The sequence below is a fragment of the Cyanistes caeruleus genome, chromosome 1, assembly GCF_971803275.1.
Source record: "Cyanistes caeruleus chromosome 1, bCyaCae1.hap1.1, whole genome shotgun sequence".
Lineage (NCBI taxonomy): Eukaryota > Metazoa > Chordata > Aves > Passeriformes > Paridae > Cyanistes > Cyanistes caeruleus.
Window position 1 is genome coordinate 127,278,736 of NC_141701.1, and position 15,180 is coordinate 127,293,915.

General features: G+C 38.8%; 2 protein-coding genes across 5 annotated transcripts in view; one reads left to right on the plus strand and one right to left on the minus strand.

Moving 5' to 3' along the window:
* Positions 1-1,946: 1,946 nt before the first annotated feature.
* On the minus strand, positions 1,947-14,825 carry MIOS (meiosis regulator for oocyte development). Of its 4 annotated transcripts, none has more exons than XR_015277857.1 (11): positions 14,614-14,782; positions 12,280-13,647; positions 11,986-12,084; positions 10,832-11,089; positions 9,842-10,011; positions 8,176-8,241; positions 7,403-7,561; positions 6,499-6,651; positions 5,119-5,279; positions 3,991-4,120; positions 1,947-3,773 (listed from the first exon to the last, which is right to left on the minus strand). XR_015277857.1 is itself a non-coding variant. In XM_086856452.1 (11 exons), the coding sequence occupies exons 2-11, from the start codon at positions 13,574-13,576 to the stop codon at positions 3,677-3,679; spliced, it is 2,634 nt and encodes an 877-aa protein (XP_086712578.1). In that variant the 5' UTR covers positions 13,577-13,647; positions 14,614-14,825; the 3' UTR covers positions 1,947-3,676. The 4 variants fall into 4 exon arrangements, 2 of the variants coding, with proteins under 2 accessions (XP_086712578.1, XP_086712584.1); XR_015277858.1 differs by having other exon boundaries at positions 12,280-13,701; positions 14,614-14,701; XM_086856452.1 differs by having other exon boundaries at positions 5,119-5,323; positions 14,614-14,825.
* Positions 14,826-14,836: 11 nt separating this feature from the next.
* The window catches only part of COL28A1 (collagen type XXVIII alpha 1 chain), a 72,804-nt gene continuing 72,460 nt past the window's right edge, over positions 14,837-15,180 (plus strand). The window contains exon 1 of the mRNA XM_086856441.1: positions 14,837-15,095. The gene's annotated coding sequence lies outside the window, so the exon portion shown is untranslated. The remainder of the gene's footprint in view (positions 15,096-15,180) is intronic.

Below are 15,180 nucleotides of genomic sequence, written 5' to 3' on the forward strand. Positions count from 1 at the left end.
TTAATAAGACTGCTAGCTTTGTGCTTACTTATAGACATCTCTTTTTTCAGTCAAGGAATATGTTTCAAAAGCTTAGACTTTGAACTTACTACAAACTGGAGGGATGATCAAGTTAACAGAGGATCTATTTTTTTTCTCCCCACCTACAAGACAGTGACACAGTTACTCTCACTGGGAAGGAGGCCTTCTGAAGTAGCAAGTAGTCTCATACAGCAAACAGAACACAAGATCCATGTGGCACAATACCAGGCCCTGTCTATCACCACTATTTAAGCGCTCAGTAGAATCAAATGTCATTCTTAATAATTGCCTGCATATTTTCCTAACTAATTTAAAACTATTTTGCTCTATTCTGCTTTAGAAAATCGGTGTTTTGTATGTGTACATATACTCTGTAAAACGTTACGTAGCCATGCCCAGTGGAGCAGCCTGCCACTAGGTGGCTTTAGCACTTCAGAGACCAGCCTGAGCTATGAGGTCTTGTGAGGGAAAGTTTGAACACACCAAGTGGGAAATGCTGGTTTCCTTTTGAGAGTCAAGACTCTTCTTGTTCATGCAGTCCTGCAGCAGTGAGAGGTGGTTGGGCAAGCTTTATACAACTAAAAGCTTCCATTACGCGCTTTTCATTCGTCTGCTTCTCTACAGCCTACCAGGCTATGAATAATGGCCTACCCTGGCTACATGTCTGTACAAACCAGACAGCAATGCAAGGAACTTTAAAATGTTCTTCATTTTAAGAGTAGTGCTCAGGTCATATATGCAGTTATCAGCGTAATTTCCTACATTTCCATGTGACAAATTGCCAGCCATCACAGATTCCAAGGGAAAGACACAACCATGGGGCCTGCTGTCAGCTAGGCCTGGTGGTCAGCAGGGCCCCAGGCACCACACACAACAAAAGGTGAGAAACTGCCAGATCTCATAGATAATAAAATGGGAAGTAGGGGCTTCATGGGACACTGACCAAAGGGGAAGCACCAGGACAACTGAATCATAAACACCATAGAGGAATGTCACTAAAGCCAGTAATGGAAGGCATGAAGAGGAGCTGGTGGCTTCTTTGGGAAGACAGGAGGGTGATGAATGGTGGAAGCTGGGAGAGGGGAAGTGAATGCTGTCATTGGAGCAGACTTCTAGAAGTTCACACTATTTGGAACAAGACTGCTCCCACTACACCCATGACTGACTTCTGAGACTTGGTACCTTTTTGCTGGGCTCTTGGCAGACCCTGCTTGCCTGCTTTGCTGTCCTAGCTTGGGCATGGACGTGCATAATTCGTGTGGTGATCGTGAGCAAGGAGCCCGTGTGAGTGATGATAAACTGCTTGTGCTTAATCAAGGAAGGGCTGCAAGGCTGGAGCATCTAACAAAATGACAACAATGAAATGTAATCAGCATGAGCCACAGGATCAAAACATTTTAGCATGCAAGGACACCTTCAGAGCTGAGCTGAGATTGAAGAAACAAAAAAATAACTGCATCTAATAAAATGAGTGTAGCTATATTTTTTGTTAGAAAACAAGAAATCACCCAAAAAATGACAGTTTTATTAATTTAAAAACAAAACAAGTAAAAAAAGTCTGGAAATTAAAAAAGCTCTTACAGCTCTTTCTTTGTAAATTTTGCAAATAGCGTAACTACTGACCTGAAAGCCTGAATAATAATTGCAACAGCCAAAACTCAGTGCCAGAATATGCACATTCATAATCCAAAACATTGCAAAGATATGAGTATTAAAGTGAGCATGTAATTTAACTTCGCTATAGAATTTGACACACACAGTTATAGTCAAGTTGAAAACATTATAGATTAATTTTCTTTATATGGGAAAAGGAGACACTGTATGTTGATAGTTGCATTCACCTCCACATGGAAATTATAAGGAAAATTTACTAAATGTTACTACACAAGAATAAAAAACAAACACTTGACACTTATCAATCCTCATTTACATAAACCAAAACCTTTATTGCCCATATTTATATAAATAGGGTATCATACAGTAAGCCCCAGTTTACATTTATAAATGGAGAACATTTCAAACAGCTCTTTAATAGCAATGTGAAGTGTGCAAAAATACTGGAAAGAGAAATAAATATTCTAAAAAGAAAAAAAAAACCAACCTGCTTTCCCATGCCTAGAAATATCAAGTACCTCTTAAATTTTTAACTTAGAAAAACGATCTTTGCCAATTTTAGATCAAAATAAATGCAGCAGATGTATTACAACATTAATGCTAACTCAGAAAATATAACCCGAAGTCCTGAATGTAATCTTGTACATCCACAGAAAACATTTCCACATTTTATCTTCCTGAAACTACACTAGAGCATATAGAACTAGTGGTATATTACAATATATTCTCTTTAAAACACCAATTTTCACAGTCCTGGCAAAAACAGTACCAGTTTATTGCTAGCATTCCATTTAGTATTTCATAGCACACAAGTGTTGAGTAACTCATATATGGTAAATAAACACACACCAAGTAAACTGATGTTATTATCACATCACCTTAAAACAGGTTTGGTTTTTTCCCTAATTTATGTCAATTTTGTTGCCTACAAAGTCAAGGACAACAATACCAATTAGCTTCTAGCACAGTATTAGCAAAATATCATTGATGCTCTCTCAAGTTAATAAAGAATCTTAATTCCAGCTGGTAACACATCTAGAAGTACTCTGATCAATTACTTAAAATTGGGAGCAGATAGGTGTCCATGAGTAACCAGAAGCAGGATTTATAGAGTTTGATTCCACACTGCCCAGTGTATTTCAGAATTACAGGGAAATGCTGATTATCTCAAAGTCTTCAAATATTTTTCTAGTCAAAACTCTGCACATAGTTTAAAACTTAGGTATTTACAATCTCCAGTCCTTGAGATTTCAGATCTTCACAGTACTAAGTTTAAAATTAATCAGATACAACCTCCTGTAGTTTACCTGCACTCTGCACTGAAACAGTCACATGACTTCTCGGGGAACTCTTCTCTAGGATACAGTCATCCCTAGCAGAGAAAGCCCCCAAACTCTTTAGCATTAAAATTTGCAGCAGCTAGATATGTAGCCTAGTTAAGTAAGAACTTGAATTGCAAAGACATTGCTTCACTATCAACAAAACCTGGAAACAGAAAGAAATTGATTTTTCTTTAAAATAAATTCTTAAGAAGACAGTTAGCAGTGGCACTTTGCATAAACTTACAAGGAAACAAATGATCATTTGCATAAACTTACAAGGAAACAAATTATCATTTGCATACAAAAGAGTGATCAAACAATGAACAGAGGAATCCACAGCATCACTTTGCCATCTTTCCTTCAAGTGTTTATTTTGAAGGTCTGCTTTCATAGCGTATTGACTCAGATTTTTTTTTGGACCAACCAGCATTATCCTGTAAAACATTTTTAATAAAGGTCTTTTTTGGATTTTAGCAAATCCAAAGAATCCACAATTCCAGGAGTCGTTTTCTTCAGTCCTTTGAATAAGGGCCACGCACTGTACCTAGAGGCTCATTTCAGGAATATCTGTTTCTACCAAGCACAGTCATACACACGTCATTTTACTACTTTGATAGCAGTTTATTTTTTCACAGTAAATCACAAATTACCTTTGTCTAAAATATCTGTTTAGACTATGATGGACATCCATTAGAGAGTCACACATTTTCTAACAGTATTTATGCCTGGACAGTCTCTGCTGGAACGAGATTCCCTGTTGTATCCAGCTGCATACACTTACAAGAGCAGGCAGAAACTGGGCACTCAGTATGGTCCCTAAATAACAGCAGCCAAAAAAAAACCAACAAAAACAGGTAAAATAATTTTGCAGTTATACATTTAACTACATGCAGAGTTGTAGTATTTCAGAAAAACTCAGTATATAGTTCAGTTTTATTATTTAAACTTTATAATGATAGATACAGGGAAGGAGACATGTTCTACTCAGTGCAGAACACACATGTGACATAACAAAATTTTAGCATCAACTTACCTGAACCAGCTCAGCATATGACCAGCATGTCCACCGTGCCTACAGTTGTGACACCAAGTAAACCAGTTGTTGAACTGGGCTAACTTCTTGTCTTTGCTAAGATCCACTTTTTCATCTGACTTGGATCCTCCTGTCCAGAGGCAAACCCACCCCCACAAATATGGCTGTAAATCATTACACTTCATTTATATTTCAGTCCCAGCAACACCATTAAAACAATTTTGAAATTAATAATAGTATGTGAAAAAAATCCTGATTTTAAAATAGAAGTCAGTAAAAATATTAAGACCTGAAAGAATGCCAAAAAAGAATTAGACTGCAAAGCTGTTGCTTCACATCTTATAGATATGCTAAACTTGCATATTAAGCAAGTTTTACAAACAGAATCTACTTCAATGGTGATTTATGCCTTATCAATTGATTTATATTCCAGTGAATTATAGGCCTGTTCTGCTGCACATGAAATCTTCTGCTTTAGAAAAAAAAAATCAACAAAAATCTAAGTTATGAATTGGAACAAGTACAACATAAAAGTCGTAACAAAGATCAGTGAGAATGAGAAGAGATAAATAAACATGACAACTCTACAGCTGTTCATGTCTCTGTAATAAGACTGACTTAAAAATATGGTCAAAATCCTTTTCATTTAGACATTATATAATGCTAAGCCAAAGGCATTTAGTAACAGAAAGTACACAACACCTCTCTTCCTCTTCCAGCTAAAAATTCATTTACATTCAAAGATTTGTGTAGCATGCCTACAATTCAGCTCAAGAAAATGCATTCCCCATTTCTTTCAGTCACAATACTGATCCCCACAATACTTGGATCTTTAAATCAGTCTAACCATGGAATTTCACCGACAATCTCATGGAAAACTGCCAGAACCAAGTAGTCATGCATATTGTCTGACCCTTAAGAACTGAAACAAAGATTTAATCAAAAAATTAGATGAAATGTAAACAAGTTCTCAATTACGGTCCCTCTCCCTTCAAAATTATAAGTACGAATATTTACAGTATAAGACATAGGAAAAAAAAAGTGCAACAGAAGATCTCTCAATAGGAACTGCTAATCTGGCCTCTAATTAGTATTGTAGCTGAATAACTAAAACCCACTGTGTCATACCTGGACAGCTGGAAACCGGTGTTCCCATGTTTATCAAGCAAAGTGCACAGCGGGGAAGGGGCTTACGGCAACCAGGACAGCTTGTAACTTTTGACTTGGTTGGTGAACCGCTGACCCCGTATTGGCTAAAACCTCGCCCCTGATGAGGAATAGCTGAACAGCTGTAAGAGATTGATTTTCCACAGAAATTGCAACTCACAAACACCTAAAGAGAACAAATGCCCATTAATTTTTTATTGGTTTGGTTCCACTTTTGCTACACCTGTGAGTGAATCCATTCAAACTAATTAACATTTATTTACCAGATATTCTAGAGAGTGCCCTGGAAAGCCAAGGCTACTTGTGAAGGAGTTCTTAACATCTTGGCTTATAGGTGAGGCACACAGCTCTGAGACGTAGGCCTTAATGATGCTTTCTAACTTCAAAAGCACATAAAAACATGCACAACTGATAAAACCTTGAAAGATATTATTTAAGATAATAAAAGCTGTATCTTCAGTAATGGAAGAAATTAGGTTTATTCTATTTACTATATAAAGTCCGGTCTGTCCCTCCTTATAGTCAGATGACTCACACTACAATCCCCAACATAAGGATTATCCTAGTATTATTTATCTGCACCCCTCACTGCACAAGTTGTGACTTGATACCAAGGAGCACATATTTTAAATTCCTTAGGGCTATTTATGTTAACAACATAAGGAGGAAGGAGCAGTAAACTCCCTCTCACTTGGAACAACTCTACTTAAACAGCTGTGACTGATAAATTAATTCAAAACCAGTTTTCCTCAGAAACTCCCAGGCCCTAAAGCACGTAATGAACATATTTAGCTGACATGAGAGAGTAAAAGGTGCCACAGTAAGACCATGTTGGCTGAAACTGCCACCAGATGTTAAGAAGATAGCATTTGGACAGGGCGTTAGTTTTTTTGGGTCAGTGTATGCTCAGAACTGATAATGAGTAGTTGCTGCTGTTCACTTTAGTTTCAGGTTCAAGGGCTTCAAAATAGCTTTGAGATTTTTTTCAATTAAAACAAGAACAATCTGAACTAGTTCCATGGTTTCAGCATCAGTCTCACCCTGATGCTGAATTCAGCTGAGTGATACATCTCTGATTTCATTTTTCAGTGAGAGAGAAAAATCAGATGAGTTTCCAGTTTCCCCAGAAGAAAAGTGTTGATAGGTTACAGTTTCTGAAAGACCTGTTATTTGAAAAAAAAAAGTGACACCTCCTTTTTTTTAGGGCAGACTAAGTTGAAATCTTTCTTTTGCACATAAATCCTCATGAAAACCAATATATGACAGCAAGGGATTTTTTATACAAGTACATGCCTTGTTCCTTTCTGGACTTGTCATATTTCATATAAGATTTATATTTACCTGGGCTAAAGGCTTTGAGCTAGGATCCAGCTTACTCCTATGGATATCAAATTCTGCACGTTTATGCCAAAACCTCCAAGCATCTAAAAGATTCCTGTAGTTCTCAATCCAGTACTGAACCCTTTCATCCTTAAGTACATCTGATGGAGAACCCTAAAGTAGGCAGGAAAAGATGTCAGCCATACATTGAAGATAACATTTTTTTTTTAAAAAAGGCTTCACTAAGTGTACTACAAGATACAAGAAATAATACAGTGTCATTTATCCTGAAGATGAATTTTCCATTAAATTGTAATGTGAGTTTGATAAATGTTTTCTTCAGTTTCTCTCTGGTTGAAAATACTTGTGCTGCCATGTTCTCTTAAGAACTCACGTCTGTGAGATGAAGGATTTGAAAGTTCTGTCACATATCACAATCTATATCACTGTCATGATTGCATATGCAGTTAAATACACCACTGGCAATAGCTGCTACTGTGTAAGGGCCGAGATGAGTCCATTATTAAAAAAAACCCAAAAATCTAAACCCAAAGCCTACAAACAAAAAATCTCACTTCAGTTCTCTACCAAAATTCTGAAAGAAAAAAAAAATACTGAAAACATCAGGAAACACATCAGCAATAAGCAGATAAATGGGTATTCCCAGTTCAGCTAATGAAAAGGATTATGATTTTCTTTAGTCTCTTTCCCCTACCATCTCCTCCAACTATCTCAACCAGAGAGTGTGAAGACAAATACCAGTTAACACTGAGTTTCAGGTAACTCCACCAAAAAAACCCAAACAACCAATTGTTCCAATTTAATATAGAAAATACTTCTTAGTTCACAAGATTCAACACTACCCTGATAAAGAAACTACGTTTAGTTTTCCTCCATAAAATTTATTTTGGAATGAAACACTCACCTGTAGCATGCAATAGCTTGCTGTCTGGACATCTCCAGTTCTGTCAACATAACTTTCCATCAAGTCAACTCCATCTTTTGTCAGCCCTGTTAATAGTATTCCCTCCAAATTCCCAGCCTCCTTCATTTCATTTGTCAGCTTTTCAATAAACCTGTTGAGCTACAAAAAAATATATATGAAGAAATATATAAATATATGTAAAAACAGCATCTGTTGCCAACAGAATGCATTGCCTGCTGGATGTTATGCAGAAAAAGTTAAATTACTATATCATATGACACTGCATGAAATCAAGTGTTTATAAACAAACTTTAAGCTTCTTGATAGAAAATGCAAGGAGAGAGGTTATGTATTCTTAGAACACTTTGGTGAATTTAAAATAGAACATTTCTGCTGCAAAACCAAACCATAATTTGAGAAAATATTAACACCTGGAAATAAATACTGAATAAATAGAAATAGTCTCCAGTAAAACAGGTGTACAGTTAATGCAATTGCATTTGAACTACCATGTAATGTATACTCAAAAAAACCTACAAAACCACGACAAAACCAATAAAACCCCCAAACCAACCACCAACCAATTCAAAAATTAAGCTGAAAGCACAAAGTAAAAACCAGATTATTCCGTATCTTACATGTTACTGAGATAAGAAAAACCAATCACTCATGACTCACTATTTCCACTGTTCACCCCTCTACCCCAGACTTTCTTCTGTCTCTGAATAAAGCGCAGCTTAAAAGTTTGCTTAAATGTGCCACCACAAACCTACCTGAGCATCATTGAGGAACTTGCAAGCAAATGCCACTCTGTCTCGAACAGCTACATTATTTTCATACTTTAGAGAGAAAAATGGGGATACTAACATCAGATACATGTTTCCATTTTTCCAACACATTGTAAAAATCAGAACACTTGCACTACTGTCTAACTGATACAATGAAATTGATTGTGTACAAAGAAAACGTGACATCTGAAGAAGGCCGACTCTAAGTATCAGCTTCCTTCTTTGCAGTCAGATACAAGTATCAGAGGAAGACTGCAGATATGGGAACAATCTACTGGTACAACACATCCTAGATGGTTTATGAAACTCTGCCAAAATAAACTATGCAAGTTCTGTAGAGGACTTTGTACTTCCAGCATGTATAGCCAGGAGTCCCAAGTCATAGGCAGGAGAAAACCAAACCAAATTCTGTCTACTATATTTACAAAATAACTAGCCTAACCACTCCATTCCTTCCTTAAATTGGAAACAAGAGATAACAAAGCAATGAAAACACCCCAAACAAAAACTAAACATTCAAAACTAATTTCTCAGAGACATATTAACACTTGAGGTCCAGCAGTGTATCAATATTTACTTTCTGCTTTTTAACCATTATACTAGATGCAACACTGAAGAAAAAAAATACTTCTCTATATTAATTCTCACACTTAACTATACCCATATTTTTCCCTCAGATATTCTCAGATTAGAAATTGTGACTGACATTGCCAAAACAAGATGTGCTTGGCAAAATTTTCATGCAGACTTCAACAGGTCTCACTGAAGAAAAACTGAATTAAAACCTAACAAACAGCACCTTGTCATATGTGAGTTGCCAGCTCATCAATAAAAAATATAAAATTACTACCCAACATCCAGAGAACAACAATACCCTCTCTCAAAGACCGACAAAAAAAAATATTCAGGTTTCTCTCCTCTGGGATTCTAACCATTTTTATTTTTCCTTACCCTAAGAGCATCAAATCATGACAACTTCACTTTCAACAGCTTTGAGCCAATTATTCTGCTGCATTACAGGCTAAATAATTCCTACTGAATCAAGTATGTCTACTGTTCTCTAACCAAGAACCAAGTCCATTAACTCCTCCAAAGGCTCAAAGTATCTCTTGATTAAAGATTTAGTTTGCCCTTTAAATGGCTTTTCTGTATCAGTTTCTAAAGACCTGGAACTACTCTATTTACTGTTTGAACAAAGTGAAATTATTTTAACAAGTAAGCAAGGGAAAATAAAATATAATTCAATGCAAATGTAGCTTGATGAAAGTTCTGCAAGCTCCCTTGCATTTAGTCTGCTTTTTGCAATTCCATTATTAATCTCTTCTGTTTCTTCCCACTGCTTACATTATTTTTATAATGTATTTCTAGAGGTTCAATAACTCCATGCCAAAAATAAAATTCCTCTAAAAAATGTGTTAACTATAATCAATATTTTGGCCATTCATGCATGACTTAGTCACTAACATAACATTCACTGATATGAGATGTCTCTTCTGCAGGAAGATAGGCTATTTGCCAGCAGCAAGATAAAAGAACAGGTTTTAATTTGATTAATTCTTGGCATATACAGGACTCCCCTTACATATGTGCATGTATCTATACACTCCCTTGCATAAGGAAATTTTACCCTAACAGACTGAAATTTACTCACCAGAACACCATCATATGAACCAGACTCACTCGTCAGGAAAGCAAACATAGCACACAAGTAGGGATTGTTCAATTGCAGTCTTAGAGTACTGCACATTTCTCTCCAAAGTGAGTTCTTCTCATCTGTGTAGCCTGATAGAGCCATTGCTACTACATTAAGGTTCAGATCACCTGATTTATGAAAAGCAATCAATGAAACAATATTATTCAAGGACTTAAAAAAAAATCCAGTTAAACCTAAACACAATGATTTGTCAGGATGCAACACAAAATGCAACACAAAATGCAGTAGAATTAACACTAACTAAATTAACTTGCATACGCTATCATGTGTAACAGATATTGCTTTAAATACATCTGTTCAGGTAAATTAGCATCTACATGCATGACAGCCTCTTTAAACAACATCACGCTACTTGTGGTATTTTGAAATAGCTATTATAAAAGATTGTCATTATCATAATCCATATCCACAAGGAGTGCAAAGACAGTATTGTACATCCAGACATTATTCAACAGACCTAGCTGGAGGATGACAATTTTATATAGAAGTTTCAAGCTCAGAAGTTTCCTAAAAACTCGAGAACTATTTAATCTAAATATTCATTCTGTCAGAAAGTTCAATTTTAGTCTTCAATTTGAAAATAGCATGTCTTCACTCTGAATCCTCCTTATGGAAAGCACAGACACTCTTTCCCCTAGCAATTTTGTTAAAATAAAAAGAAACCCACTAGTTCTGAACATACGTCTTTCTGTGGCTTTATCAGGAGGAAATTCTGAAATATAGGATCTATTTTAAACAGACAGTACATCATATGGTAGTCTGATGAGTGAAATATCAGGATTTGTCAATCTCCAATACAAGTGTTTCAAGCAACAATTTTACAATACAATAAGCATATTTTCCATACTATCTTCCATAATTCTGTTAACAGAAAAAATCTACAAACGTGACAGAGTGCCAAAATAAAAGACTAAACACAATACACACCTTTTCCTGAGGAAGCCCCTTTATTCAGAATTTGTATTGCTCGCCTTATGTCCAAGTTGAAAAGTGCTACAGCAGCAGCTCGCTCCCAATCTCCTTCCTGTTCCAATGAATTTAGGAAAGGTTCCACATCTAAGTCTGTTCCCTTCTTTATCCACCCACAGAGCTGCAAAGCCAAAGATCTCTCCTCACTCAGATATTGAATAATATCTGCCTGTCTATCAGATCCACTCCTGCTGTGCCTGAGGTTCTCTGTAGTTCCTAGAAATGGGAAATAAATTATGCTTCAATCACAGTTTCAATTGCAATCACAACACAAAGCTTTGACTTCAATCATAAAGCAGGGCACAAAAGCTGAGTATTGCATTTTAGAATTTTAACATTGCTTACAACTCCACAGTAAGGAGCAGCATGCACAAAATTATTTTGATCTGCTAAAAATTATGCACCTAAGTTTGTCACATATTCCTCAGTCTTTTGTCTTTCTTCTACCACTTGTTCCATTTGATAGTTCTAAGTATGTTCAAATTGAAAATATATAATGCACGGTCAAGCACCTGCTCTACCAGTTCTCAGCCAGCATCAATGTGTTAGAAGCTTTCCCACCACTGAAGACTCACTTTTTGCTCCAAGAAGCATAGTTATTAATAAGACATATATTGAAGAGAGAAATAAATATTCAAATAATAAATTATACTAAGAAAAATTTAAGCGAGCATGAGAGGCAGAATGCGACAAACCAGGGGCGATCACCATCTCAGAACAGGTCAGCTTATTTAAATTTAATTGTACAAATGTACCTAATACATTAGCAGTGACTACAGCAAAGTCACCTTTCTAGAACTACACCCTAATGTGGAGCTTTGAAAAATATGTCATGCAGGGAGCAAGAATTCTTAGAGCCATAGACAAAACTCACATCATTTGAAATCAAAAATTTACTTCTGAGGATACTATGCTTATACAATTACTGACTTTCCAAGAAAACTGAAACCCCTGGAAATTACTGTTAACTTACATTATTAAAAAACAACCAGAAATCTTTTGTTTTGATGTTTTTAAATAACCTCTTTGAACAATTGCCAAAGACATACCCGTGAGTACATCATTCTGCAAACATACTATAACAATACATAGCAAAGTTGGAGCATTCTTACCCAAAGATGACTTCACAATTGATTTAATGCCAGCATAAACTAAGGGACCTTTGTTTCCTGTAAGTTTTTGATCCATATCTTCAGTATACTGCTTCATAAGTATTTTCATGTATAGGAAGCTTAATTTTTCCCACTAAATATTTTAAAAAAATTAAAGTCACATCTTGTTAACATACAAAGTATTTACAGGATGCTGCATTGTATTTAAAGACTTTAATGCATTTTATGTAAGTCATTTACATATAAAGGTATATTACTTCCTTAGGACAAAACCTACAAAAAAATAAAGGATATAATGCAGAGTGTACCAAAGCGATTTCAGCTGAGGATCTTCATTTCCAGCTAGGAGGTGATTTCTCCAAACTTGTTCAGTATCAAGACCATACCTTGACAGAGCTCTGAGGCGCATTTTGGTTGCTATGTCTTTTTCCAAGGAACTAGCCTTTCCTTCTTCTGTACACTCATACAAATGTCGTCCACAAGCCCACATTAAGGATGTCACCGGGCTCCACGCGAGTGAAATTCTTTCAAAAACAGTGAAGTCAGACATAGTCCTGTTAGGAGTCACTACTACCATTCGATTTTGACTTGTGGGATGCCAGGCAAATGAAGCAATGTAATTATCACATGGTTGGACACTTCTTTCAATTATTGTCGGCTCAGTTTCATCTCCAATAGGGGTGGGAGTATGCTGCATATCATACAGTCTAATAATATTACTATCCCTTGTTAAAGTAGCCAACAGTCCAGTCCTTGTTGGACACCATGCAACTTTTGTTAAGGGTTTTGGTTGCTCTGTCAGGGTCAAAACAGGCTTTTCAAACTTTCTTAAATCCCATATGGCAACCTGGCCTTCATAGAAGGAAGCGACACGATCGTGGAAATAGGGATCAACAGTCACTCCTTGGACAGCCTTGGTGTTAACAAATATTTTTTGGCTTGTGTTCCTAAGATCAAAGATAGCCAGATTTCGATGCATTCCAGCTAACAGCAGCTTCTGATCCCGTGGAAGCCAACAGAGAGAGAGACAAGCATCATTCTGTCCTAATTCATATAGTGGTTTTGTTACTACCAGGCCTGCTTCCGCATCTCCTGCTGAAAGCCTTACTTTCTCTGTAGCAACTGCAGTCTCTGGGGCATATTTGCTGCTGATATCCCAGATCAGTACTGAAAAGTCAGCCCGATGTTTATCTAACCCAGCAGCAAGCCAATTGCTATCCAGTGGGTTCCATGCCAGGGTGTTGCATTGCCGAGCGTGTTTGGGAACAAACTCTTTGCCTATCAAATCTTTAGATTTTGAGTTGTGATCTTGCCCAAGGCTGGTAAGTACCACTCGGCCATTGGCCTGTCCAACAGCAAGGAGACATTCAGGATCATACTTGGGATACCAAGCCACACATTTCATGTACGGTGTATCCGAATTTATTGACAGCAGTGTAGCCGTAGTTTCCTCTGACAACCGCAAGGACCCCGCCTTGAGTTCTGAACTTACAGCAGAGTCAATGTGATACAGGCTCAGCTCTGAATCACACACAACAAATCTATCAACGTGGTGTGGTGCCCACAGGATATCAGGTTTGGAGCCACTCATGGCTAGGGTAAAGTTGACACACAATTTAAGCTCTGCTAAGACGATTCAGGTGATATCCATGCATACGGAAACTGTTGAGAAAACAATTTGTAGGAACATCATCGAAACCAAAGTTCTTTTTCAATCTGAAATCATCATTATACAAACAAAACCGAATTACTTTTAGCCCAAGAGTTTAACTCATAACACATTTCAGGCCAAATTAATATGCATTAAAATTAAGCATTCTCCTCACAGCACGTGTTGTTTTTGCTGGTATGTATGAACTGAGACAGAACCAACATGCCCACCTACAAACTGATGACAACAGCATTTGCTGTGTTTACAAACTCCACACCAGGATTAAGCAAGACTACCCGAGATGCGCTGTGGCAGGATACGTGGGTGTGCCGCTGAGAAAAAGCCACTCCCTCAAACATCTAGAAGACCATTTCCCTGCCTAATTAAAAAACATTAAGTGACAAAAACTAGTCTGTCCATTTTGTCTAAAGCCCGCTCCATAGGCCAGAAAGGCTTTCTCTTGGAAGACTTCAACAGAAATTCAAATTGTCATCTTACCGTACAGTTCCTAATCCCACCACCTGCCCCAATGCTACCTTGTCTCCGCTCGTATCTGCTCCAGCAACATCCGAATAGGTACATTACTGTCAAAATTCCCTTTACACTTTCGGTACCTGCATGCCCAGAATCACTACACGTGCCTACAGGCAAGGAGACCCTACAGATCCTATATCGCTCTGATATTATTGTGAAAGGAGACATGCAAGACCGGGAGGTATGAAAAAACAGCATTATTTACTCCACTTGGGCCGCCTCTGTGTGCCTGCACATCACCCCCTCCCCCGCCCGCCTCCGAAGGGGTGCAGGGTCCCCGGCCGCAGTCCGTTCCCGGCAAGAGACGCGGAGCGCGGAGGCGGCCGCAAGAGCGGACCGGAGCCGAGAGACGGCCACCCTCCCTCCCTCCCTCCCTCCCTCCCTCCCTCCCTCCCTCCCTCCCTCCCTCCCTCCCTTCGTTCCCGGGCGCGGCAGCCGCTCACCAAGCCCGCGGGAGGCTCCAGCCCGGCCGCCGCCAGCGGCCCCGCCGCCCGGGCAGGGGAACGGGAAGCGCACGAGGGTTTCCGGCGCGCCGGGGAAGCGGAAGCGCCGTCCGCGCGGGGCGCTTCCGCTGGGCGAGGCAGCGCGCGCGCTTCCGGCCCCGGCCCGCGCTCCTCCCTCCCATTGGCGCGCGGGACGGTCACATGGCCCGGGCGGCGCGCGCGTGGCCCCGGCGCCTCAGCATCCCCGAGTGGGCCGGGCCGGGAGCGGGGAGAGGCCGCGCTGGAGAGAGCCGGGAGCCCTCGGGACGCGCGCCTGGCAATGGGCTCCAGGATGGCCCCGCGGGAGCAGGGAGGCTGGACCAGAGCACCCACTGCGGCCCCTTCCAGCCCGAAACATTCTGTGATCACAAAGGACATCTCATTCTGAAGCCTTTCGGCACTACCTAAAAACAGAGGCCAGACAAAATTAAGAGCATAAAAAGGTTATATTTATTGAAGGGCCTCCGGGTGCATTTAGGGCAGACGAACCCACTCTCCAAGGGGCTACACCCAAAAATGGACCACGGG